The 26,473-nt window shown below is 37.5% G+C and overlaps 1 protein-coding gene across 4 annotated transcripts in view; it reads right to left on the reverse strand.

The window, feature by feature from the left end:
* TMEM117 (transmembrane protein 117) overlaps positions 1-26,473 on the reverse strand; it is a 433,115-nt gene that overhangs the window by 55,669 nt on the left and 350,973 nt on the right. For all 4 annotated transcript variants that reach the window (XM_036300144.1, XM_036300143.1, XM_036300146.1 and 1 more), the window contains one exon: positions 23,066-23,225. In XM_036300144.1, the coding sequence (XP_036156037.1) occupies positions 23,066-23,225 (160 nt within the window). The remainder of the gene's footprint in view (positions 1-23,065; positions 23,226-26,473) is intronic.

The following is a 26,473-nucleotide window of genomic DNA, read 5'->3' on the forward strand; positions in this document are numbered from 1 at the left end:
ACTTTATTTATACATTCCACCTTTTAACAACTATTTCTGATTTTCTCTTTACCTCATTATACCAGGCTTCTTAAAGTCTCTGAACTCTCTGGTAATGAGCAGATCTTTCTGCTACCAGACAATTCTAGAATTCTCTAGAAACAAGCGGAAATGGTAGCAAAAATTTAAGGTAAACATTGGGAAAAAATGGTCCAAATCCCAACCAAAGATGTTTTTTTAGTTAAAAATTATAACATTAATTATAACACTTGCTTTGCTTGGCTAGAATCTGTTGCTGTGTTTGGTCTGTGACAAGTTTTCTAAAAGTACTTGAATGAATGAACTAACTATAAGAGGCAATAGTTCCCTGGGGGGATGTGTACTTACGGGCAGAATAAAATGTGCTGTTTCTTAAAGCTTCAAATCCTAAAGAGAACTGAGAGTGTTAACAATGCTGAAATTCTTGGTAGCTTTAATCATCCACAGCAAATAAAGTTAATTCAACCCAGAGCACATTTAGGGAAACTCTTCCTGCAACACACTGGCTAAATGGCAATGATTCTAAGATAAATATGATGGCTCATGCCTTCAAGGAGTTCATAGTCTGGTGGGCTCTGCACAGTTTTGCAACTTGCAAAGGAAGTCAGCCTTAGCTAATACAACTCTCAAGATGTTCTATAGTGAAAGAATAAAAGGGTTATTAATCAACCTTGAGAAAAAGCTCAGGTTTTTGATCAACGAGAGATAACATCAAACTGCATTTGGATGACAAGTCTACTATTTAGAAATCACTTACCTGGCTCACTGCTCCGCAGAGAAAAACACATTTGTAATCTGTCACAGAAGTTTGGGCCTGGGCCTGGGCCTAGGCAGCTAACTCACTGTGTGTAATGAATGCATTTTCCTTTATGGGCATTCCATGACAGCCCACTAGCCAGCTCTGAGAGTGTGCACATATGAAATTAAAATACTGGGGGCTTCTGACCTTGGCAATTGCGGGGTTCTTACTGACTCGGAACTTCAGCTGCACAGCAAGCACACTGGTATTTGAAAGGACTGACTCCAAATGCAATACATGTGAGTCATTTGCTGCAAAAACCCCCCACAACTCCTACTTCAAATTGCTATATTATAATAAGAAAAAAAAGTCTTCTATATAGTGGAAGAGAAAATTATCCATTAATGATCAAGATAAAATGTAAATATGACAGATGCTAAAATACTTACCACACTCATTATCTCAAGACATTCAGTGATTAACTATGCACATTGCCTTTTGTTATGCAAAAACAAGCAGACGCTTTATTGAACATTTTAAGGATTCCTAGGCAAGTAAAAATGAGCATGTCTTTCAGTTAACATGCTGTATAACACCAATCAAATTTTCATTGGAAGTATAAACATCTTTCACTTAATCATCTTGGCAAAAACTATGCATTTGGTTCAGAATACAATGCAGCTTCTCTACATAACTCAAGTAAGTTTAATTCTTTTCCTTTTATTTATCCTCTTAAACATAATCTTATGTCTGAATGCATTATAAATCCACTTAAATTTCAATAACTGCTGAAATGTGCATTATATAGTTGTGATCTTCCCAATTTTAAATATTCACTAAATTTTCCCATTAAATTTTCATTAATTCTTCTTTTCAGAGATGCTGAGGATCTCAGAAGAAAGGATATATATTTTATTTATCTTTGTAGCCCTAGTATCTAGCCTATAGCTAATAAATATTAACTACATATTAACATATGTAAATATATATACAGATATCATTGGGCTTTTGGGGGACTTATTTGCTGGATAAGGTCACATTGGGGACATTCCATAGAAGATCATGAGACAAACTGACTCCCAAAGACTGGGCTCTGACTAGAGGTTAACATATGCCTCAGGCCAGAGGGAAGGGGTGTTTAGTAGATCAGATAGCTTAGGAAACTCAGATTTGAGAAGGAGGAAAGATGCATGAACCTCTTGAATTTTTGAGAAACATCAAGCCATTCATTGGGCAGCACACTGGGTGAGTAGTGTGGGAGTGGAAAGAGGTGAGGTGTCCAAATGAGGGGTCTCATAGGGTACTTAGTGTTCTAAAGGCAGCAAAAACCACAGAAGGATTCCAAACTAACAGGATCAGAGATGTTTTATAAAGAAAAAATCAAGTGTAAGATGGATTCTTTGGCCTGAATTGCAACACACTGTTTTTCTTACAGCCTCCTGGTACAATGCAGAATAGCTACCGTCATTCTTTGACAGTAGAAGATAGCTAGAGTGCCCCTCCCACCCCCCAAAGTATATGCTTCAATCTAAAATCCCCATTTCCTCCGCCATGCCTTTGTCATTCTTACTGGGTCTCAACATCTTGGTTGTTGGCCTTTGGACATGATCTCAGGTTTCTCAATGTCTCTTTTGAAACAGTGCTCACAGCTTAACATAAAAGGCAGAAATCACAAAAGAAACAACTGACGGATTTCAACAGACCTAAACAGAAAACAACTACATGTTGAACAAACCCTTCTATAAGCCAAATGTGAATCTCTGATTCCCTGCATCAGAATCACACTTGGGGTCTCTAGGATTCAGATTCCAGAATTCTAACTTGACATCAAATTTTCAATGGGCAGTTTTTATGAATTTACATTGAACAAGTATGTATACATGCACGCACACATGTTCATGCAGATCCACCCCACTCCATACCACACAGACATACACACATATTTACTGGTGACTTTGGGGGCATAATTAATCTTCAAAACAGCTGTTGTAAACAACTCCAAACAAATATTTATAACATATATAGCAGAAAAAGCAGTAATATTTTCTTTATAACTTTTTTCTTTATTGATATTACATATGTTTCCTTATCCCCCCATGGCCCACCTACCCCGCCCCCCACTCATGCCCTCCCCTTCCTGGTGTCTGTGTCCATTGATTAGGCTTATATGCATGCATACAAGTCCTTTGGGGTTGATCTCTCCCCCTTATCCCTCCCCTCCCCTCCCTTCCCTCTGAGGTTTGATGGTCTGATCGATGTTTCTCTGTCTTTGGATCTGTTTTTGTTCATTAGTTTATGCTGTTCATTATATACCACAAATGAGTAAGATCATGTCATATTTATCTTTCTCTGACTGGCTTATTTTGCTTAGCATAATGCTCTCCAGTTCCATTCATGCTGTTGCAAATGGTAAGAATTCCTTCTTTTTTACTGCAGCGAAGTATTCTATTGTGTAGATGTACCACAGTTTTTTAATCCACTCATCTGCTGATGGGCACTTAGGCTGTTTCCAAATCTTAGCTATGGTAAATTGTGTTGCTATGAACATAGAGGTGCATATATCCTTTCTGACTGGTTTTTCTAGTTTCTTGGGATATATTCCTAGAGGTGGGATCACTGGGTCAAATGGGAGCGGTAATATTTGTAATGTGCAAAGAGCAAGCCAATGAGACAAATATTAAGTACCATAATAAAAAAACTGAGCAAAGATGTGACTCATTTGGTTGAGTGTCATCCCATGCACCGCTCATTTGGTGGCAAATCTGATGAAAAGGGAGGATGCTGATGGTCTCTGCATGTTCCACTTAGTGTGGCCATTCATGTTTCAGTGCAGAAGGACGAGTGTTTGTTTATGGTTTGCTGTGCTACCCCAGACCCTTGAGATGGTTGTATAATGTAGTACTACTTTGTATTATCTTGCTAAAAGTAAAAAAGAAATCCAAAACTTAAAAGAGTTGTTGAACTAGTCATCACGGATATATGTAATATATATATATATATATATATATATATATATATATATATGACTAAAAGTGTATATCAATCTGAGAGATTCAAATCATAACAACATGAGATACATCTCACACCTGTCAGAATGGCTATCATCAACAAATCAACAAACAACAAGTGCTGGTGAGGATGTGGAGAAAAAGGAACCCTTGTGCACTGCTGGTGGGAATGCAGACTGGTGTAGCCACTGTGGAAAACAGTATGGAGTTTCCTTAAAAAATTAAAAATGGAACTCCCATTTGACCCAATGATCCCACTTTTAGAAAAATATCCCAAGAAATCAGAAACACCAATCAGAAAGGATATATGCACCCCTATGTTCATAGCAGCATAATTTACAATAGCCAGGATTTAGAAACAACCAAGTGCCCATCAGCAGATGAGTGGATTAAAAAACTGTGGTACATCTACACAATGGAATACTATGCCGCTGTAAAATAGAAAGAACTCTCTTACTATTTGCAACAGCATGGATGGACCCGGAGAGCATTATGCTAAGTGAAATAAGCCAGTAGGAGAAAGAAAAATATCACATGATCTCACTCATGTGTGAAATATAATGAACAACATATACTGGTGAAAAAAAAATAAATCCAGAGACACAGAAGCATCGAACAGTCCATCAATCTTCAGAGGGAAGGCAGGGGATGGTGGGAGGTAAGAGATCAACCAAAGGACCTGTATGCATGCATATAAGCATAATCAATAGACACAGACACTAGGGGGTGGAAGCATGTGCTGAGGGATGGGGGTGGCCAATAGGGAAAAAAGGAGACATATGTAATACTATATGTAATACTTTAAACAATAAATAATTTGAAAAATGTATACCAAAATGAAATACTCTTTTTTTTTTTTTTTCAATCAAATTAGAAACTAGTAATACAAATCCAATATTCTTTGTTGGTGATGGGAATGGTCACCTTCCTATTCTTATCATGGAATGATAAATAAAACACTCTCTGGAGAGAAATTTGCCTAAACATATTAGAAGTCATTATAATATGCAACCCTTTTAACTAGGCATACCAACTTGTGGGAATTAATCTCAAGAAAATAATTATTGTAACATGTTCAGTGCAGCACCAGAAATAATAATGAAATGAACACAAATGTTTAACAATAGGGAATTTGTTAATACCATCACAAATGAAATTATAATATATTCATTAAAATGATCTTGTGAAAGAATATTTCATGATGTGGAAAATTTTAATAATACATTGTGAAGTGAAAAAGCAAATTACAAAACAATAATAATGTAGATGATGATTCTGTTTTGGAAAACTATCTATGCAATTATGTGCATAAATTAAAGTCTACAAGTAATGATGGATTTACCTGGACAATTGTATTATAACAAATTGTATTATTCCTTTTTCATTCTGTTCTGTGGTGACGATTTTTTTGCAAAGAATTTGTAATGCTTTTGCAATTTAAAAAATCAATACACTTTCAATGTAATTCTCCACGTTCCACATAATTCTGCTGAAATGATCTGACCATGATGAAGTAACATGATGCGATTACTTCTTTTATCCTGGACACTTCAATTAATGCAGTCCAAGTTGACTTTATAAAAGAATAAACTATGTATTTTTAATTTGGTACAGTAAGAACAGGCTTTCATATAAGGCATGATCATGATAATATTAGTAACAACATTAAGATATCAGAGGAAGAGAAATCTAATGAAATTATAGGCAACCAGAAGCCATATTGCCAACAATTCTCCAAGGAGACCCTTTTTTATGCCTCACCTCCTGTTCCTTCCATAACCACAGGAATGGCTTCAGGATGTAAAAACTCTGTGATTTAAAAAATGGGCAGGGTGGCGGTTTCAACTTCAAAACAGCAGATTGAAATAATATATTTATTTTCCTTTTTGCTTTAAACACCATTGACATTATTGACATACTATAAAAATGGGGGAGGGGGAGGAGATGTGAAACAAAGCACAGAACAGAGTGCACCACAAATCGCTCCCACATATCTAAATGCTTTCAGAGCACAGCAGAGACAGAGGCTCTCAATCTATTTACAGGACTAACATCACAGGATGAAAGGGAGCAGGAATAGGAGGATGCACACATCTCATACATAAGTAGACACCCAAACCCAGTTCAGCATATGTTGAACAATAACGCACTTGCACAAAGTAGGACATACTCTAGTGACGTAAAAATGGGTCATGGGAAAAAACCTATTCTCATAGTTTATTATATTAATAGTTGGAAGTAGAAAACAATGAAGTCACATTTAATCATCTCTAGAGATGTTAAAAAGTTACTTTACTTTATAAAAATTCACCACAAATTCTGGCTAAAGACTGAGTAAGCATTTCTCATAATATGTTATACACCAATAGCACAAATGATACTTAATGGTCAAATGGGTAAGGAAAAAAACCCTAAAACTTCAGTAATGAAATAGGATCAACCATAAGCTGGTCATCCATAAAGCAATTTTAATATCCATCTAGCATCTAACAGAAGAAAATAAACTCAATCTAACTAATAATGAAAAAATTAAAGATCAATAAGATATTTTGACCTTTGGACTACCAAAATTTTAAAAATTCAATAATACCCATGTCAGCAAGATATGGAGAAACTCAGGTGTATTCTTTTTCTATTGCTTCAGTAACCAACTAGTATAAACTTTGTGCCTTAAAATAACATGAATTTATTAACTTATAGTTCTGAAGGTCAAGTTTCCTAAAGGAGTCTCTGGGAACAAAATCAAGGTGTTGCCAGGCTGTCTTCCTTCTGGAAGCTCTAGGAAAGAATTTGTTACTTTGTCCTTTTCTGATTATAGATGCCACCTGCATTCCATGCCTTACTGGCCCTCCTCCTCTATCTTCAAAGCCAGGAGTGTTGGGCCAACTCCTCCTCATGCTGCCATCTCTCTGGTTCTCTCTGCCTCCTTTCTCTTTTAAGGACCCTTGTAATTAACTTGGGCCCTTCTGGATAATCAGGATAATCTCCCCATTTTAAGGTCAGCTGATTGGCAACCTTAATTCCAGTGCAACTTTAATTTCCATTTGACATGTACCTTAACATATTTGCAGGTAGAGACTAGGGTGAGGGTATCTTCGGGGGGGGCGGGGGCATTATTCTCTTTACCATACCAGGTATTTTTATTCACTGTTGGTGGTATATACACTGGTACAACCTTTCTGGCAAATTGCTATTAAAATATCCCTATAGATAACTGTGCATCATGGCACTGTTATATATTAATTAGATTTGAAAGCATTATTTCTTCCCCCACAACCCCTGCTTTTTGCAGAGCTTTAAAACAGATTTCAAAAGAAATGCTGAAAGTATTTACACCGGCCCTGTTTCCTCAAGTTCAGTGATAACCTACTCTTTATAGCCTCATAAGCAAGTTACGGGCTATTCAGAGATGGGGATAATTTTCTGACATTCAAAAACAAATCAGATTTATTTTTACTAAGAGATGAGGGAGTTAGAAAGTCATTTTAGTAGAGAGATGAAGCATTCCATAAATTTTGAACAGAAATAGTGAGGGTGCCTAAACATTCTATATCTCTGGGAATCAATCATTTAAAAAAGATGTTCCATTATTTCTTCAAGTACTGTCTCATAGGGTCAATCTCAGAAAATACACATTGAATTATCTAGACAGCCTTAGATATTAAACAGAAAATGCTTTGGAGCTACTAATCATGCAAATGCAGACAGAACTAACACCTGGACCATGGTCAAGGTGATAAGTTTAGTGTCGTCTCTGACATAAATCATCAACTCATTTTTTTTCTAATTAAATTATGCCCTTGTATAACTCAACCCCATCATAGAGCTAGAGATATTTCCAGCTAGAAAATCTTATTTTATAAGAACACTCTTCCAAAGTTCTTCCACTTATATTGTTAAAACCCACACATTTTCTTCCTCTCTTTATCAAAGTAAACCATAACTTTTTGTTTTATTATAAAGATTACAATAAATATATGTTTAAAGGTACCCCTGCCACGAAGCTTGCACCCTTGAGTGATTCTAGATGAAGATACAAAACACAAAGTAGTGTTATTATTAATATTAAGTAGTTTGCAGTTGAAAGTAGATGGCTGTTATTTTTATAAATTAATAAAAGATTCTCTATGACTGAATTTAAGATTATGAGCTTTTATAATTTTAATTCATTTGGTGTTGTTTTCTCACCCATAAAAACAGAAACATTTACTCCTAATGTAAAAGTCAGTCACTGCAGTCTCCATTATTCCATTCACAAGTAAGGTCTTAGGGGGCGGGGCATGTCACCATGTCTCCCCTAGTAGCCATGACGGGTAAATCAAGGCTCAGTGGTAATATTCTTACCCCTCTTCCTTCTTCCAGGGATTAGGAAAAAACACAACAGGGTCTGCCATTCTTAGAGTCTCTGATAAATTTGCCATCAGAATTTTCCTAGCCTGTTTCATAAGATAGGGAGGAGCAATCATACCAAATTTTACCACTCTCCTAGTCTCTTTTGCAGCTATTTATAAGTCATATAGGACACCAGTTTCAACTAAAAGAGTTTATGTGAGGAAAAACTGGGTTCAGAGAAGTACATGGTAGCCTCAGAAAAAGACTGCTTTGTTGTAGAAATGGTTGTACTTTGTAAAATATGAAGAAATTGAATTACATAATAAATATTTCCAGAATCTATATGAAATTTAATGCACAAATTATCTAATGTCTATAGGACCTTAACTAAGTCCTGTAAAAACAAACTTTTCCATTCTGATCAATACAAATATGATTCTCACATAGAAACTTTGTAAATTGCTCATATTAATACCTTGATCCCCCCAAAAATGTGTAATAAAATTGCTTCCATTTGGAATAAACATGATTCTTAAGTCCCAGTGACTTAAAAAATACTATGAACTACTCTATTCCAACAAACTAAACCTAGAGGAAATGGACGTACAGTGGGGCCTTGACTTACGAGTGTCCCGACTAACGAGTTTTTTGAGATACCAGCTGTCTCTAGGCTGATTTTTTGCTTTGAGTTGACAGAGTAATTTGAGTTAACGAGCTCCTTAATGAGCTCGGTATTGGAACGAATTAAACTCGTAAGTCAAGGCCCCACTGAATTCCTAGAAAAATATGACCTTCCAAAACTCAACCAAGAAGAATCAACAAATCTCAACAGGGTGATAACTTGAAGCAGTCATCTAAAAACTTCCAGCAAGCAAAAGCCAGGGGTCAGACGGCTTCACAGGCGAGTTTTAGCATCTATGTTCATCAGGGATATTGGCCTATAATTTTCTTTCTTTATAGTGTCTTTATCTAGTTTTGGTATTTGGTATTAAGGCTTCATAGAAAGATCTAGGAAGTGGCCTTCCCCTTGAATTTTTATAATAGCCTGAGAAAGGTAGGTTTTAGTCCTTTGAATATTTGGTAAAATCCTCAACAAAATCCTAGCAAATCTGATCCAGCATTACATTAGAAAGATCATACACCATGTGGGATTTATTCCAGATATGCAAAGCTGGTACAATATCCACAAATCAATAAATGTGATACATCACATAAAGGTAATTGAGAGACAAAAATCACATAATCACATATCACTTGATGCAGAAAAGGCATTTGACAAAGTCCAATACCTTTTCCTGATTAAAAAAAAAAAAAAAACTCTCAACAAAGTAGAAATAGAGGGATCATACCTCAACATAATAAAAGCCTTATATGAACAAACCTACAGCCAATATCACACTCATAGGGCAAAACCTAAAACCATTTCCCCTAAGAACAGAAACAAGACAGGGATGCCCACTTTTACCACTCTTGTTTGACATAGTACTGGAAGTGCTAGCCATAGTGATCAGACAAGAAGAAGAAATAAAAAGCATCCAAATAGGAAAAGATGAAGTAAAATTGTCATTATTCGCAGGAGACATGATATTATACTTAGAAAACCCTAAAGACTCTCTAAAAAAAATACTAGACTTAATAAATGAATTCAGCAATGTAGCAGGATACAAAATTAACACCCAGCAATCTATGGCTTTTTTATACAGCAATAATGAACTCCCAGAAAGAAAAACAAACAAACAAACAAACAAAAACACATTTACCATTACAACACAAAAATTAAGGTACCTAGGAATAAATTTAACCAAGGAGGTAAAGGACCTGTACTCAGAAAATTACAGGATGCTTAGAAAAGAGATAGAGGGATATATAAAGAAATGGAAGAATATACCGTGTTCATGGATTGGTAGAATAAACATAATTAAAATGCCCATACTACCCAAAGCAATCTACAGATTCAATGCAATCCCCATTAAAATACCAATGGCATACTTCAAAGATCTAGAACAAACTCTCCAAAAACTCATCTGGAATAAAAAAAAAGACCCCGAATAGCTGCAACAATCTTGAGAAAGAAGAACAAAGTTGGAAGGATCACATTACCAGATATTAAGCATTATTACAAATCCACTGTTCTCAAAACTGCCTGATACTGGCACAAGAACAGACATGGACTGATGCAACAGAACAGAGAAACCAGAAATCGACCCAAAGCATTATGCTCACTTAATATTTGACAAAGGGGGCAAGAGTATACAATGGAGTCAAGATAGTCTCTTCAATAAATGGTGTTGGGAAAATTGGACAGATACATGCAAAAAAATGAAACTAGACCACCAACTTACACCATACACAAAAATAAACTCAAAATGGATAAAGGACTTAAACGTAAGACAGAAAACCATAAAAATCATAGAAGAAGCCATTGGCAACAAAATAGCAGACATTTGTTGTAGCAATATCTTTACCGATATAGCTCCTGGGGCAATGGAAACTAAGGAGAAAATAATCACATGGGAATACATCAAAATTAAAAGCTTCTACACAGCAAAAGAAACCATCAACAAAACAACAAGAAAGCCCACTGCATGGGAGAACATATTTGCCAAAGTTATCTCTGATAAGGGTTTGATCTCCAAAATTTATAGGGAACTCATACATCTTAACAAAAGGCAGATAAACAATCCAATCAAAAAAATGGGCAAAGGACCTAAATAGACACTTTTCAAAAGAGGACATTCAGAAAGCCAAGAAACATATGAAAACTTGCACAAAGTTACTAATCATCTGAGAGACGCAAATCAAAACGACAATGAGGTACCATCTCACACCTGTCAGAAGCTATCATCAACAAATTAACAAACAACAAGTGTTGGAGAGGATGTGGAGAAAATGGACCCCTCTTGCACTTCTGGTGTTAATACAGACTGGTGCAGCCACTGTGGAAAACAGTATGGTGTTTCCTCAAAAAATTAAAAATGGAACTTTCATTTGACCCAGTAATCCCACTTCTAGGAATATATCCCAAGAAATCAGAAACACCAATCAGAAAGGATATATGCACCCCTATGTTCATGGCAGGACAATTTACAGTAGCTAAGATTTGGAAACAGCCTAAGTGCCCATCAGCAGATGAGTGGATTAGAAAACTGGTACATCTACAAAATGGACTACTACTGTAAAAAAAGAAGGAATTCTTACCATTTACAACAGCATGGATTGAACTGGAGAGCATTATGCTAAGTGAAATAAGCCAGTCAATGAAAGAAAAATACCACATGATCTCACTCATTTATGGATAATAAAGACCATTATAAACTGATGAAGAAAAATAGACCCAGAGTCACAGAAGCATAGAATAGACTGTCCAACCTATGAGGGAAGGCAGAGGTTGAGGGGGTAAGAGATCAACCAAAGGACTTGTATGCATGCATATGAGCATAACCAATGGACATAGAGGGTGTGTGTGGGGTGAGGGCATGTATTGGGGGTTAGGATGGCCCGAGTTAGGTCAATGGTGGAAAAATGAAATACATTAAACAATAAAGAATTTAAATTAAAAACAAAGAGTATTGTACTCATGTAAGTGAAAGTTGATGGTAACTGAACTAAGGCAGAGATTATACAGGTTTAAAGGAGAAAGAAATTGAAGAGATATTTAGCAAGAAAAATGTGTAAGCTTGATGACTGACTTGAAGATAAGTGAAAAGGGGAAATCTTGAATATCTCCCAGGTTTTTGGCTTGAGTGACTGAGTAGATAACAGTCTGGGGTATTCATGATAGGCTAGTGGTTTTGTTATGAACCTCAGAAACCAGGTTAGACATCCAGGTCTGAATTCCAGCAGAGACATTTGGCCCTGAGAAAGGCCAGCCCATAAGGAGGACTTGAGGCCAAGGCAGAGCTTGAAACTGCCATGGAAAAAGTAGCTGAGAGGAAAAGTTAAGGGAAGCTAGGGCAGAACCTCAGAGGACACTGATGTTTAAGGAGTAGTTAGGGGAAAGGGATTTGCTACACTGGCCTGAAAGGAGACATAGTTTGGCTTCCAGTCAATAAAGAGATAGTTTCATGGAAACAACTTCAAAAGCTGCATGAAGAGGTGGCCATAAGGTGAATACACCCATCGGACCTTATTTATTCACTTACTTATTAAAAGTAAGGACCCGTTAATTTTCAAGTTCCAAATATCAGAATGTATCTTGGCCTCCATAACCTTGTCTTTCACTGACTCCTCCCAAGTTCATTTTGATTTGAAAGAGGAAGTTGGGGCTGGGGAAAAATTATGCCAAAAAGACTGTGGAATTATATTAACTGAAATTTTCTTGGGAAGCTGGATGTAGCATACAACACTGTAAATGGCAGAGCAAACTTTTCAGAAAATCCTCTCTCTCTTCCAAGTTCTATTAGCTGTGGCAGCTGTCACCTCTATGTCTTCTCTATTTCCCCCTTAACAATTCCTTCCAACCTTCTGGCTCCTACTGTTCTACTACATAGGCAAGAATCCCTCTCTAGGTCTCCAGTTTCTTCATTTTTCCATCCATACCTTGGACCCTATTCACTAAATCAAAGGATATTTCTTGGTACTCACCCTCCTTAGAATTCCCAGGGAAGAGTGAAAAAATATATAAACACTTAATCCCGCCCCCCAGACACATATATTTATATATAAAGTTATTTTCTTGTAAAACTAAGAAAAATATAGCTCTTTGGTTTCGTGCTATTCTTGCACTTTAGATCTTATTCAACTTGTCAAATAAATGTACTCAGCTATTGCAATCAAACAAAGATTAAAGAAATGGTAATCACCTTAGACATAAATACATTTTTTCAACAAAGGGATATTTATAAAATATACTTTCAGCAAAAATAAGAGAAAAATACACCAGGCACATATTTGATTTTAATTGTTCAGTGTTCATAATATGCACCACAGGAATGATATAGTTTTATAGGAGAGGTGCAAAATTCTGAACAATTCCCCAAACTTCGTCAAATGCAATAAATTCCAAGTAATACCTGGCAATTTGGAATTTTCTTGGGGTTCTTTTATGTAAAGTCACATGAATCAAAGTAACAACAAACATTCACTTATTACCAGTGTATTAACTTAGAGCAGTGAGTTTCAGAGAAATAAGATTCAGACTAAATAAAAAGTCAACCTCTCAGAACAAATTCCCCAGTGATTCTGATGCCACTAGATAAGAGGCAGACTGAAGAATCTGCATTTTTAACCAGCACACAGTTGACTCTAGTGCGGTGACCACTGTCATAAGAATCATCTGTGGTGCCTAGGAACTCCCAGGCACCACTGCCAGCTTACCAAACCAGAAACTTCAGGTAACCTTTCCATCAACAGAGAACTCAAATTTTTCTAAGAATTTTGATGTTTCTTATAATCAGGTATGGGTGAGAATCATCCCCTAGTGTGCAACTCTATGAGCAGATTATGGCTACAATGCATTGTGATTCAGACTCGTAACTTCTTTATGTATCATCACTTTATCATTTTCCTTAGCTAAAATCAAAAGAGGCCTGGAATGACTACTTGGGATAGAGGGTTGAGATTTGGATGACCCAGGTTCTAGCCTGGGCCCAGCCACTGACTAACTTGGTGACCTCAGGCTTCAGCTGTAAATATCAGGAGGTGATCATACGCTCCTAAGTGTTCCTCCTGCTCTAAAATGTTATGATTCTAAGATATTAAAGTTGTCTGTCTAAAAATATTTGTTTTTCATTTTTTTATTTTAGGCATGGGTTCAGATGAATGTTCTGAGTTACCGGGGGTTGTTGTACTGGCTTTTTCAAATTTTCATTGCCGCCAACCTTTCTTTTTTAACTTGTTTCTAACTTTATGATTGTATCTTTAAAAATTAGCCCATAGAAAAAACTCAAATGCTTGACACTCCATTGAGAGTAGTCACAAAGTATTGGCCCATCTGCATTGGGAAAAGGATATTTGAAATGAATGTCTGTCAATATGGCTTACATTTAGCAGAGCTTATAACATTCTGACCTGAAGGATAACCATACTATGAGTTCAAAATCTGCCACAGAGGAGCTGGAGGCCTACTGAAATGACTGAATGGGTCAGTCTTCAACATTGTACTTTTTAAATCTTGTAAAACAGTTGCAATGACAAGTGACAACTGCTACACATGACTTCCAGGGCCAACTGTGAAACACACGGGCAAAAATGGGGGTGAGACCCAAAATGGGTGCATTGTGTTGGAGTAATGATCAGGCACTAATCATTCCACAGCACCTAGAAACAATCATGCGTCTATTGGTTGGAAAAGCAAAATTCAAAGAAGTTATATCTTGTTGCCTCATGTGGCTTTGAAAAATTATTGCTCATGTGCAATAGTATAAAATTTATATATTCTCCAGTTTTTAAATCATGTTCCAGCTCTTTAAAAAAAATACCTTGGGGATTAGAGTATTTAAATTGGGATAAAACTTAAATGTTTCTATTTTCCACTTGCTTAACCAAATCTTATCATTCCTTCAAGCTACATTCTTCCCACATTATCCATAAAGACTTGAGTGATCTCTTTTGCTCACAATAATCCTCATAAAACTTATTGCCTGTTTCAAAATTGTGATCTGTAGCATATGCTCACCAGATTATTAGTTTCATTTTCAAGTGTGTTTGTCACTCCAGTACCCATGATTAGCTCCTAATTTTTTTTTTTGCTCGTTAATCCCAATGAGTCCAGTTCAACTATTCCCTTCTGGTGAAATTTTCCTATTATTATGAGTCACCTGCCAAGACGTGTTCTCTGGCAAACCCTGCAGACTGTCCACTTGGCTGGACTCCTCCATGCTGCACAGATATGACTTACCAGGGTAAGTCTGTCTACTGTTTGGAGGCTAGTCGTTGGGGCTTCTAGTAAATATATTGAGGCTCCCCTTTATGATTATCCTTAAACAGAGATTCTCTCTTTCCATTGGGCCAGCAGTGATGTCAGATACACAAAATCGTGACAGTAAATAATGGTGAGATTCAAAGTCTTAGGCACCTAAACACAGTAGGCATTTATGGTTAACCCAGGCAATAGTTAAATTATATACCCTTGCTGGGACCTATGACAGAAATTACCATTACCGTGTTTTCAAATAGGAGTGTAAACCTTGAGTAAAAAAAAAAAAAATGAAGATGTAAAACAACTGTGAAAGGAGTTTAAAATACTTTGAAGAAGGTTATATAAGGTATTCACAAAGCTGAAGAATATGTTAAAATGGTGGACAGACATTTAAACAACCTTTTTTTTCCTAAGTAGCCTGTAAACAAAATCAGTTGGAATCACTCATTCTGAAAATATATGCCAATTTGTCTAAACAGCATGGCTGTTTAATTAAAATAGGTTCATGCTTGTTGTTCTGCCCTAAGTTCTAAAGTGATTGATTTTACTTTCTACAGCTAAGACCTCAGAAGCAATGCCCTACTAAAGCAGGTCAATGGGGTTTTAAAGTACATTCTACCAAGAGTCATAATGTCTATTTTTTTAAACTAGTCAACCTACTTCTGAGAACCATGCACAAAACAGAAAGCAAACACATTTTAGATGTTGCACAGTGAAATGTTTGTAGAATGTAATTTTCATAATTATTTTTTCAGTGCATTAAGAATTACTTTTCAGAAAATATCACCTTTCTCTAAATGCTTTTCAACTAGAGCAAGAGTCCTTTTTAACACTTAACAGAAGAATTTATTCATATTTTATTTGGATATTTAATATCTGTAAAATTGTAATTCAGTGGAAATGACCTAATCTAATATTACTGATGGTTCATTCTCCTGCTGTTGGCAAATATTTTACATCATGAAAAATCTCAAGTTTTTTGGCTTTTCTGAAATAATGCTTTGTTCATTTCCTTTATTCTTTCATTCAGCAAATATTTATGGTAAAACTGCAGTGCATTGAACACGAGCTAGTTGTGGAAATGAAAAAATTGAAAAACACATTTCCTCTCTGAGGAACTCACATGTTATAGGAGGTAGGTAGGTACAAAGATATTAGGCAGGTATATGGATAAACTATGAGAAAGGAGTGTTGAAAAAATGTATCAACAGCCGAAACCGGTTTGGCTCAGTGGATAGAGCGTCGGCCTGCGGACTGAAAGGTCCCAGGTTCGATTCCGGTCAAGGGCATGTACCTGGGTTGCGGGCACATCCCCAGTAGGAGATGTGCAGGAGGCAGCTGATCGATGTTTCTCGCTCATCGATGTTTCTAACTCTCTATCTCTCTCCTTTCCTCTCTGTAAAAAATCAATAAAATATATTTTAAAAAAAAAAGAAAAAGAAAAAATGTATCAACAATGTGAAGATTCATTAAAATATGATCCTTGAATCTTTCTTCTCTTTAAAAGCTGCTCTTCTACAAGACTTCTCACATCACCTTGAAATCCATAAAGCTAAGATATTACATATATAATGTATTTTTATATTATATATCTATTTGTATACATATATCTAAGATACACACACACACACAAACCTGATGAGAGAAGCCTTCTAGAGGAGAGTTTGTAAAAGTGAAGAAAGTTTCAAGAACATATATGTATATGTATATATGTGTGTGTGTGTGTGTGTGTGTGTGTGTGTGTGTATATATATATATATATATATATATATATATATATATACACACTAGAGGCCCGGTGCACAAAATTTGTGCACTCAAGGGGGGGGGGGGTCCTTCAGCCCGGCCCTCTCACAGTCTGGGAACCTTCGGGAGATAACAACCTGCTGGCTTAGGCCTGTTCCCGGGTGGCAGAGGGAAGGCCCAATCCCTAGGTGCAGCACCTGGTCGGGCTCAGAGCAGGGCCGATCAGGGGGTTGAGGAGCTCCCCCCTGTCACTCACAGAGTAGGGCCAATAGGGGAGTTGGGGCACCTCCCCCTGTCACACACAGAGCAGAGCCAATCAGGGGGTTGGGGAGCTCCCCCCTATCTGGCACAGAGCATGGCTGATCAGGGGGTTGGGGCGCCTTCCCCTGTCACGAACAGAGCAGGGTGGATAGGGTGGTTGTGGCCCCGCCCCCTGTCACACACAGAGCCGCAGGGCGATCAGGGGGTTTGGGCGCTGCCCCCTATCATGCTGATCCCGGTGCCGGGAGGCATATTACCCTTTTACTATATAGGATAGAGGCCTGGTGCACGGGTGGGGGCCGGCTGGTTTGCCCTGAAAGGTGTCCTGGATCAGGGTGGGGGTCCCGCTTGTGTGCCTGGCCAACCTGGGTGAGGGGCTGAGGGCTGTTTTCAGGCTGGCGGGTGACTGAAGCTCCCAACCGCTCCTTTTTTTCTTTTTTTTTTTTTTATTCTGGGCCAGCTTTAGCTCTGAGGCCTCAGCTGCTAAAAGTAGGTATGAAGCAAGCAAGCCTCATATTCGCTTCAAGCTGCCTGGCTGCCGGCCGCCATCTTGGCTGGCAGTTAATTTGCATATCACCCTGATTAGCCAATGGGAAGGGTAGCAGAGGTATGGCTAATTACCATGTTTCTCTTTTATTAGATTTTATATATATATATATATATATATATATATATATATATATATATGACAATAGGTATAGACATAGACATAGACATGGACATAGATAGTATAGTTAGATCTTGCAAAGTATTTCCTCTGGGTACTTTATTCAGCAGATGCCATCTTGATGCTTTCCCTACCCCAATATCTAGAGTTCAGTTATATAAAGCATTTATAAGAGACAAAGAAACATTGAAAACTTCACAACAGATATAACTTCATCAGTCTCTATGGTCATTACCATTGTCTACTCCTGTCCACCTCCACCCATCCACACACACTGGAGGATTTTACTGGCTCCTCAAATCATCCCCACCTAAAGCTATCCTTCTGGCTCCTCACCTCTCCTCCCTCTCTTCCTTCTCTCTTCCTCCCTGTTCCTGTCTAATAAAAAGCACAGATTACACTTTATGTTAGAAAGAGAAACTTCCTGTCTTCTGAACCCTCGATATCAGCAACTAGATTCTGGGTCAGTGGGGGAGATGAATTTAAAAGTGGCAAAGGTGGAAATGATTAATTTCTACCTGAATAGTTCTTCCAAATATATAATTCCTTCTAAAATGTCTCTACTTCTCTACTCTTGTTCGGTCTATTAAATTATTAATTCCTCTGCGCAACTTCAAACTCCTGAGGACTGTGTCATGGTCTTTGATCTCCTTTCCCCTGTCTTCTATCTCTAGCACCTGAGGTGATGCACACTAGGAATGAATTCCTAAATGTTTTCTGAACTTAATGGGACAAAACTGAGTTCTTACCTTGGAGAGTATGATACTAGTCTCAGCTCAAAAACTTTTTCTCGTTCATTGTCCTTCCTTTTCAAATTCTAGCTGCCTGCCCTTCTACTCTCTCTCCTTTGAAGCTTTCTCCTACTAGTCTGTCTACTCTGATCTCTCTTTCTCTCTCTCTCTCTCTCTCTCTCTCTCTCTCTCTCTCTCTCTCTCTCTCTCTCTCGCCTAAGACTTTGTTTTCTTTGCTTACTCTATGACACATTATATTTTTAATTCATATATCTTAGATATAGTTGTTCTTCAATCAAGCAAAGGAGATGAATGGGTGGGACATAACTGCAAATTAAATATTTAATGAACTGAAGCAGTATAATAACATCAATGCCATAATTATAAATATTAAATAGAATCTGAGCTAAAACTTTCTTTGAGGAAGTGTTCTTTATAATTTTCTTCTTATGTCCTGTAATAATGGGTGATTAGTAATGAGTCATGTTATATTTAACTGGCATCTGTTTTTGCCTTAGTTCTAGAGACTTCAGAAAAATGTGATACAACAAATAGTTTTCACACTAAATGTAGAAAAATCCTATAATACATACTCATAAAAATAATTCTACTTTCACTACAAATATTCAGAATCAGATGGCTGGTTTTGGTCAAATTAAAAATTTACAGCGATAGAACTATATTCTTATGGTTACTTTTTATTTTTTTTTTAACCAAACATTAAAATATCTTTTGGTATAAGTTACATTTTTCTATCATTTGAAAAGCATAGGGTTAATTGCTTTTATACCACTTGAATAACTTGAATGAGGACAAACATTTAGTGAAAGTACTGGCTCTTTTTCCACTAATTTTGCTACTTTTCTATTTTTCCTTTGTCTGCAATATGTGAATATGGAATGGATTAGATCACAGTTTAGTTGGTTAGAGTCTTGTTAGGATATTTGTATTGTATATTTTTAAATGTCCGGAATCTAGAAGCCTTCTGGGGCTCTGTTTCTTTAAACTCACTCTCGTACCACATGCATTAGTTCCCAGAACTACAATATGATGCTCCCAAAGGGGACAGGGTTTACAGGAGACTCAGTGCTGAAATGAGACTTCTTTATCCTCATCAAGCAGTTATTACTCTGGGCCTACTGCTGCCCATGTGCTAGGGAGCCTCCTGGGATAGATAGTTATAAGCGATGGCTTCTGCTCTATAGGTCAGGAAATGCTGATTTGCAGTCCAGGTACAAAATTCCAAGAAGTTAAGAGCAGGAAGTAATCACATGGCTGCAATGAAGGAGAGTTGGAACAGTCCTCAATGGTAGGATCTAGATGAGCACAGTAGAAGGGAGACTCATCTGGGGAGGAAAAAGAGGCTCAGAGACATCCTGGAATATGTGTGCTGTTGTCAAGGGCCAAGCAGTAGAGCTAGAGCACTGGAGACGTGGGAGAAAACACAGCCAGGGCCAGACTGTGGAGGGCACTCACAATGAGGAGTCACTGACTACTTTCTTGGACAATGAGGAGTCTCTGACTATTTTTGGCTAAGAAGTGACACATACAACATGATATTTCAGATTATATTATGCACAGGGTATATGGGACCCGGGACATTTGGAGGCAGAAGGTTCCAGAGGTAGATTATTTTACTACTAGAGGCCCAGTGCATGGATTTGTGCACAGGTGGGGTCCCTCAGCCTGGCCTGCGCCCTCTTGCAATCTGGGACCCTGAGGGATGTAGCAGTGGTGAAGCAGCAGGCAGCTGGGGAGGAACCCCAACCGGGGCCGGGCGCAGCTCCACTGCCGTTCATCCCGGCCCCGCTGCTCCTACCACCGCCACTGCCACCGCCACTGTAGCTGCACTCACCAGCCATGAGCCCAGCTTCTGGCTGAGTGGAACTCCTGCTGTGGGAGCCCACTGACCATCAGGGGAAGCTCCTGCATCGAGTGTTTGCCCCCTGGTGGTCAGTGCACATCACAGCAACTGGTCAACCAGTCATTCTGGTTATTCGGTTGTAAGGGTTGCTTAGGTTTTTATTTATATAGATAATATGGAGGATAGACAGGACTGGAATAGTGGCAGAGGAATGAGAAGGAAGGATTAAGCTACAAGAGAAAGAGCAAAAGATGAATCAGTAGGCTTGGCTAGCTGACTCAGTGTCGGGGGAGAGAAAGAGGAGTTAAAAAACTTACTTTTGGGGCCTTAATTTTTACACTTTGTATTAGATACCTAATAACTTGGCTATTGAGGTCCAACCTCTCTCCTCTTTGGGGTGGGGAGGTGGGGGAGGAGGATTGCCTCACTTCCAGACAGTTCACAGATGGGCACAGTTCAATCCTGTGCCAGGAATCTGGAATTAGGCACCTAGAGAGTGGTCTCCCTATGAGGTGTTGGTTGTGTCCATCTGTGATCTGGGAAGCTGAAGACGCTGCTTTATAGAAAGAGAAAAATAAAGCAGAGGTGGATAAAAATGTATGAGAGGCAGAGAAGAAAAGGTAGGTCTGGGTTCCCTCTTACACGTTAGTCTTGGCTTTCATGTGTCTCCAAAATGCATCCCTCCCCTGATTCTGTAGGACAACCTATGACACAGGAATTCATTCCCCCTTGGATTAAGCTAGCTTGGCAGGGTTACTGTTACTTGTAGCAAAAATGATATATTCCTCAGTGGAAACTATCTTCAGTCATCTGGTGCTCTGGCTACTCTGATCGCTTCAACACTTTACTAGTCAGTAAACATTTTCATGCCATTTCTTTCATCTAGAACAGAGGTTCTCAACCTGTGGGTCGCGACCCCTTTGGGGGTCGAATGACCCTTTCACAGGGGTCGCCTAAGACCATCGGAAAACACATATATAATTACGTATTGTTTTTGTGATTAATCACTATGCTTTAATTATGTTCAATTTGTAACAATGAAAATACATCCTGCATATCAGATATTTATGTTATGATTCATAACAGTAGCAAAATTACAGTTATGAAGTAGCAACGAAAATAATTTTATGGTTGGGGGTCACCACAACATGAGGAACTGTATTAAAGGGTCGCGGCATTAGGGAGGTTGAGAACCACTGATCTAGAATATTTTCCCCTGCCCAATCCTGCTGATTCCGCCTGTAGAAATCCTGACTATGCTTCCTTTCTTCCACCTATCTCCTTTAGGTAATTTTTGAGTGAGTGATAATATCTGTACATTGTAATGTTTTTCCCACTTCAAGTCCCTGCTTTTAGTGAACTAGACGAAGAATAATTTAAACTATTTAAATAAGGTAGAGGTAGTGGATGGTAGTAGGAAATCAGAAAACTTTTGCTTTCACAAATACATGTTTGAACAAATTCAAAAGACAGTGATGCACTTGTCTACTTATACCTTTGACTCTAAGATGGATTCAAAGAGGTACAAGTGGGCCACTTGGCCAAAGCAGATATTTCACTTAAGGAAGTCTATTAGGAGTATTACATGGAAAGAGAAAAAATAGCCTTTAAACAAGCAATGTATTATACATCATTGCATAAGTACGATAAATTCAGTCTTACAAGCATCCAGAGGAAGTTCTACAGTAAGGAGAGGCAGATATGGGACCCACCAATACTTTCTCACTCAAAACCCAGGGCTGTGTCCACTATGTGGAAGAAATGATAAATACATCAATTTTTAGGTGCAACAAAGAATTTAATTTTATATCTTCAAATAATTTTTAAAGCAATGATGTTTTTAAATTAGCATCCGTTAAAATAGGTACCATGTTGAACCTAATGTTTGAGCTACATTATATAAAAAAATAGATTGTTTTTCTCCTCTTTCTCTATTTAAACACTACAGAATATTTCTTAAAATGGTCTCTTTTTACCTCTAGAAATGAGAAAACCAATCTGCTATCCTGTGAAATCTCACATAAATTTAGAACACAAAGGACTATACTTTCCCTTCAGCAATGGAGCCTTTGTTCTAATAACATAATGCCTTGGGGAGAAAAAAAACAAAATTACCTTATGAAAGCAACACAAAAATGTCTAGTAAATGGACGGACATTTAATGAACAAGATAAAATGCCAAGAAATAGTTAATGTCTCTTTTTGTCCCATTCAAAGGACACTCCTAAGATCCTAAAGCATTAACACTGGAAGATTACATGAGCAGCACTGGTTAGCAGGATGCTATTGTACAGACAGTCTGTTGCTAAGCAGGGCAGAAATATTGTTTACATAAAAATGGAAGGACCTCTGTTGAATCCAGAAAGAAAGTGATCATTTCCATAACCGAAAGAGCATTTTTATATCATTCCATTTCAACTGCTATAAACCCTGAGTTGCTTTGGCAATTGCTTATTCCCGTTTTGCTGGCTCTATATCATCCTCATCTCTGCAGCTTTCCATTTACTGAATGACAGGGGGTCTTTTGTGTTTTGTTTGTTTTGCTTTGCTTTGTTTCCCCTGAAGCCTTGGCAGGAAACACCACCATGCTGTATGGTTTCTAGGGGCCCACTTTGCAATGCTCATTCAATGAATTTTTGGTGCCCCTCTCATAAAAACCTAATTGCTTATCCTGGTAAAATTGCTGCAAATATGATCAGAGGAGGCCCCATTAATAGCAACTGTGAAGGATGCCCTCCTCTAGCTTTATGGAGCCTTTCCCTGCATAGTGTTTGTTTGCTAGACTGAGAACAAAGCGCAGCACAGCTTCCATGAGAAGAGGGAAACACAAAGACACTTACCTGCATGACAATCAGGAGGTCAAAGACCAAGATGAAAGAAGCCAGGAAAGCTCTGGAAACTTCATCACTAGGCAAAAATCCCCGATTCAACTTGTCCCAGCTGATCCAGTCAGTTGTAATGACGAGTACAACCACAGAAGTCAGAGTGAACAGAACCGTCCTGCAGGGAACAAGACACTTGTTAAAGAACATCAGACATAATAACACACAGACAGTGGAGAGTGCATGTTATCTGTGCTAGTATGTTAAATGTCTACTACCCCTGGCCAAGTACCTACCCTAAGGCACATTCACCAAAAGAAAGATGAAAAAAGAAGTAAATTAAGTGCTGTCTCTCAATTAGAAAAAAGATATGATAGCATCTCCTCAAAGCGTTTCCCTTAAGGAAATTAAGATAATGATTACAGAGCAAGAAATTAACAACAAAAATATTACAAATGACCTTGGTTAGTGCAATGTGTGGCAAAGAGGACATTGGTGTGTACATTCTCACTGCATGTACATCCTTTACTGAGGGGAGTGAACATGTCTATGGAAGAGCATAGACAGATGGTAAATGGGTGAGGGAGTCCTTGGACTTTATTAGCTTTTAACAAAAAGAGAGAGATAGTTAGACCTCCCAGCATTCTCCTAATAGCCTGATGAGCTCTATAGAGAAACCACCTCTACATGCCAACTTCTCCTCATAGGTCTGATGACATAGATAGCTTGTGGCCTAGTGATCTATGTAGGTCACATCATGTCTGATTGCCCATTGCTTATTATAAGATACTAGGGGCCTGAGATTTTTCTCATATATCTTTGTAGCTCCCATAAAATCTTTCATAATTATATGCAGATAAAAGTCAATGAACATTTTTTAAAATTGTAATAATTATCAATTAGCTCTTTATTAAAAAACTAGACGCCGGGTGCATGCGTGCACTGGTGGGGTCCCTTGGCCTGGCCTGCAGGGAATCGGGTGAAACCGGCTCTCTGACATCCCCTGAGGGGTCCCAGATTGCGAGAGAGCTCAGGCCAGGCCAAGGGACCCCACCGGTACACGATCCGGCCCAGGGAGGGACGGCGGGAGGACTCCAGGGCGTGTCCAGCCTGTCTTGCCCAGTCCCGATAGGCCGGACCCCAGCAGCAAGCTAACCTACCGGTCGAAGTGTCTGCCTCTACATACCAACTGATGGTCAGTGTGTGTCATAGCAATTGGCCAAATGTTGAACAGTAGAACACTTAGCATATTAGGTTTTTATTATATAGGACACTTAAATTAGTCTTTAATATTATCATTCAAAGTAAATCTAAAATACGGATTTAGTCTGCCAGAGAACTGTCCACAAAGCAGTTCTTTCAGAGCTATATTGATACCGCAATATTGTTTTGAACCGTAAAGAGGAAAATAAAAGAGAAAAGTAGTTTTAAGAAATATATATCTAAAGAAATAATAAAAGAAAGAAAATAATGAAAAAAATATATAAATATGGAATTATACCTTAGATGAATACTTATCCATTTTGGAAATTAACAAACTGTTTTTGCCCTCCAATTTTTTATAATTGATATTCCAAAAACAATGATGTAAATTATCCTAGATTTCTCTTTTGAATTGAATAAAATACAAATTTCTAAAACAAAATTTTGGAATTTGTCTTCAAAACATCTTATTTGGAACAAGTTATTAGCATAAATTTTGAATTTTGACATAATGGATATAACAAATACCTTCTTAGATTATCACCAGAGATAAAAAATATATATTATTTTATTTTTGAAAAACAAAAATTTATAATAAAAATTCATTAATATTATTAAAATTATAAACTCAAAATAATTTGACTCATAATCTCCAAAATGTAAATTACAGATCATCTCTACTACCGTTTAGAATACCTTTGATTATTTCCAGAAATTCAAATGGATTAAATAATTATAAAAATTATTTCTACAATTCAACAGAAAAACATTGCAAATATTATATAGTGAAATATAAGAAAAATGTGATTTTAAACAAATTTTTCTCTAGGTTAATTCAACCTGTGTTTTGGGGTTTTTTTGAGTTTGAGAAACTTTAATCAAATTACTACAATTTCTCTTGTCAACAAGGAATATAACAACCTCCATGAAGGAAAGATAAATATTGACTATTCTTCAAAGCTCCTTTTGGTAATAAGGGTATTTCCTCACCATGCTTAGCTTTTCAAATGATGTTCCACAGGATGCTGTGAATAGATATAGTTCCTTAGGCTGCACTGCATGGCTGAAGAGGCTGGTAAATAGTTAGGGTCCCAGTTCCCAGGAGCTCATCCTTCCTTGTGTCCCCAGCCTCCTTCATGAAGCCCTTCACCTCCCTGATACTCAGCACCAAGGTGTGAAGCCCAGGAGACAGGATGCTCCAGCACCTGGCTCCAGCTCTGCGGGCAGTGCCCTTTATCTTGCTCAGAGTCTGTGGTCTACAGGTTAGTATTTTTAATATCTTCCCCTGCACTTTCCCTAAGAGATACCTGGAAGCTCCTTTTGTGAGGAAAGCTGATTATATAGGAATTCATAGTCTAATGTTACTTCATTGGTCTACATATGTAAATTGATGCTGTAAAATGAAATATTCAGAGCAACGTTTTTAGATGTCAAAATCTGTGAGTTTGGAATAAGTGTCTGCTGAGCAATCAGAAACTTCATCTGTTATAAGATTTTTAAAATAAATTGTTCTTATTCATGTTGATAATCTCATTGTGAATGAAATCACTAAAATTAATCGTTAAAACATTTTTTTGGCAATTGGAGTTTCTCATAATGACTGTTGTATGAGAGCTTCCTAAGACCAAATCTGTATCAATTCACCTCTCAGATGTTTGCTTTGATATATTTCATTTACTCCAATATGTAATATTCTAAGAGCTTTACATAGGTGTATTCCTGACTTTATTAAGTACTTCTGTTTTGACAAAGAGTATTGCCATAGATCGCAAGAAAAAGTTACTGGTAATATTTTATTACTCCAAAGGGAAATTAAAGGAGGTATTCTGTCTGACATTTAATATTTAATACTATAAAGAGAATAAAAATGGCAATTATTAAATATGCATACATACAGCTCACAGAAAGAGCCCTAAAAATAAAGACTCCAGAGAACAGAAAAAAGAAAATGAATAGGGGAACCAAAATACATTAATTGATCATTAGCGCTCCAAAATTATATTCAGTGCTTTGGCTAGATTTGGCTGAAAAAATAAATGTGTTGCATGTGGTTTGATTTCTGAGCCACTGCTTATTTTGTTATATTTTTACCATGCTATGATAATTCAGTCACAACACCAGTTTAAAAGACCCAGTTAGGATTTACCAAAAAAAAAAAATAATAACTTTTATGTGAAAAAAAGGACCGTAATAATAGCAAATTGCAATTACAGCAATATGCCA

This window comes from Myotis myotis, unplaced genomic scaffold (genome assembly GCF_014108235.1).
Source record: "Myotis myotis isolate mMyoMyo1 unplaced genomic scaffold, mMyoMyo1.p scaffold_m19_p_3, whole genome shotgun sequence".
Taxonomy (NCBI): domain Eukaryota; kingdom Metazoa; phylum Chordata; class Mammalia; order Chiroptera; family Vespertilionidae; genus Myotis; species Myotis myotis.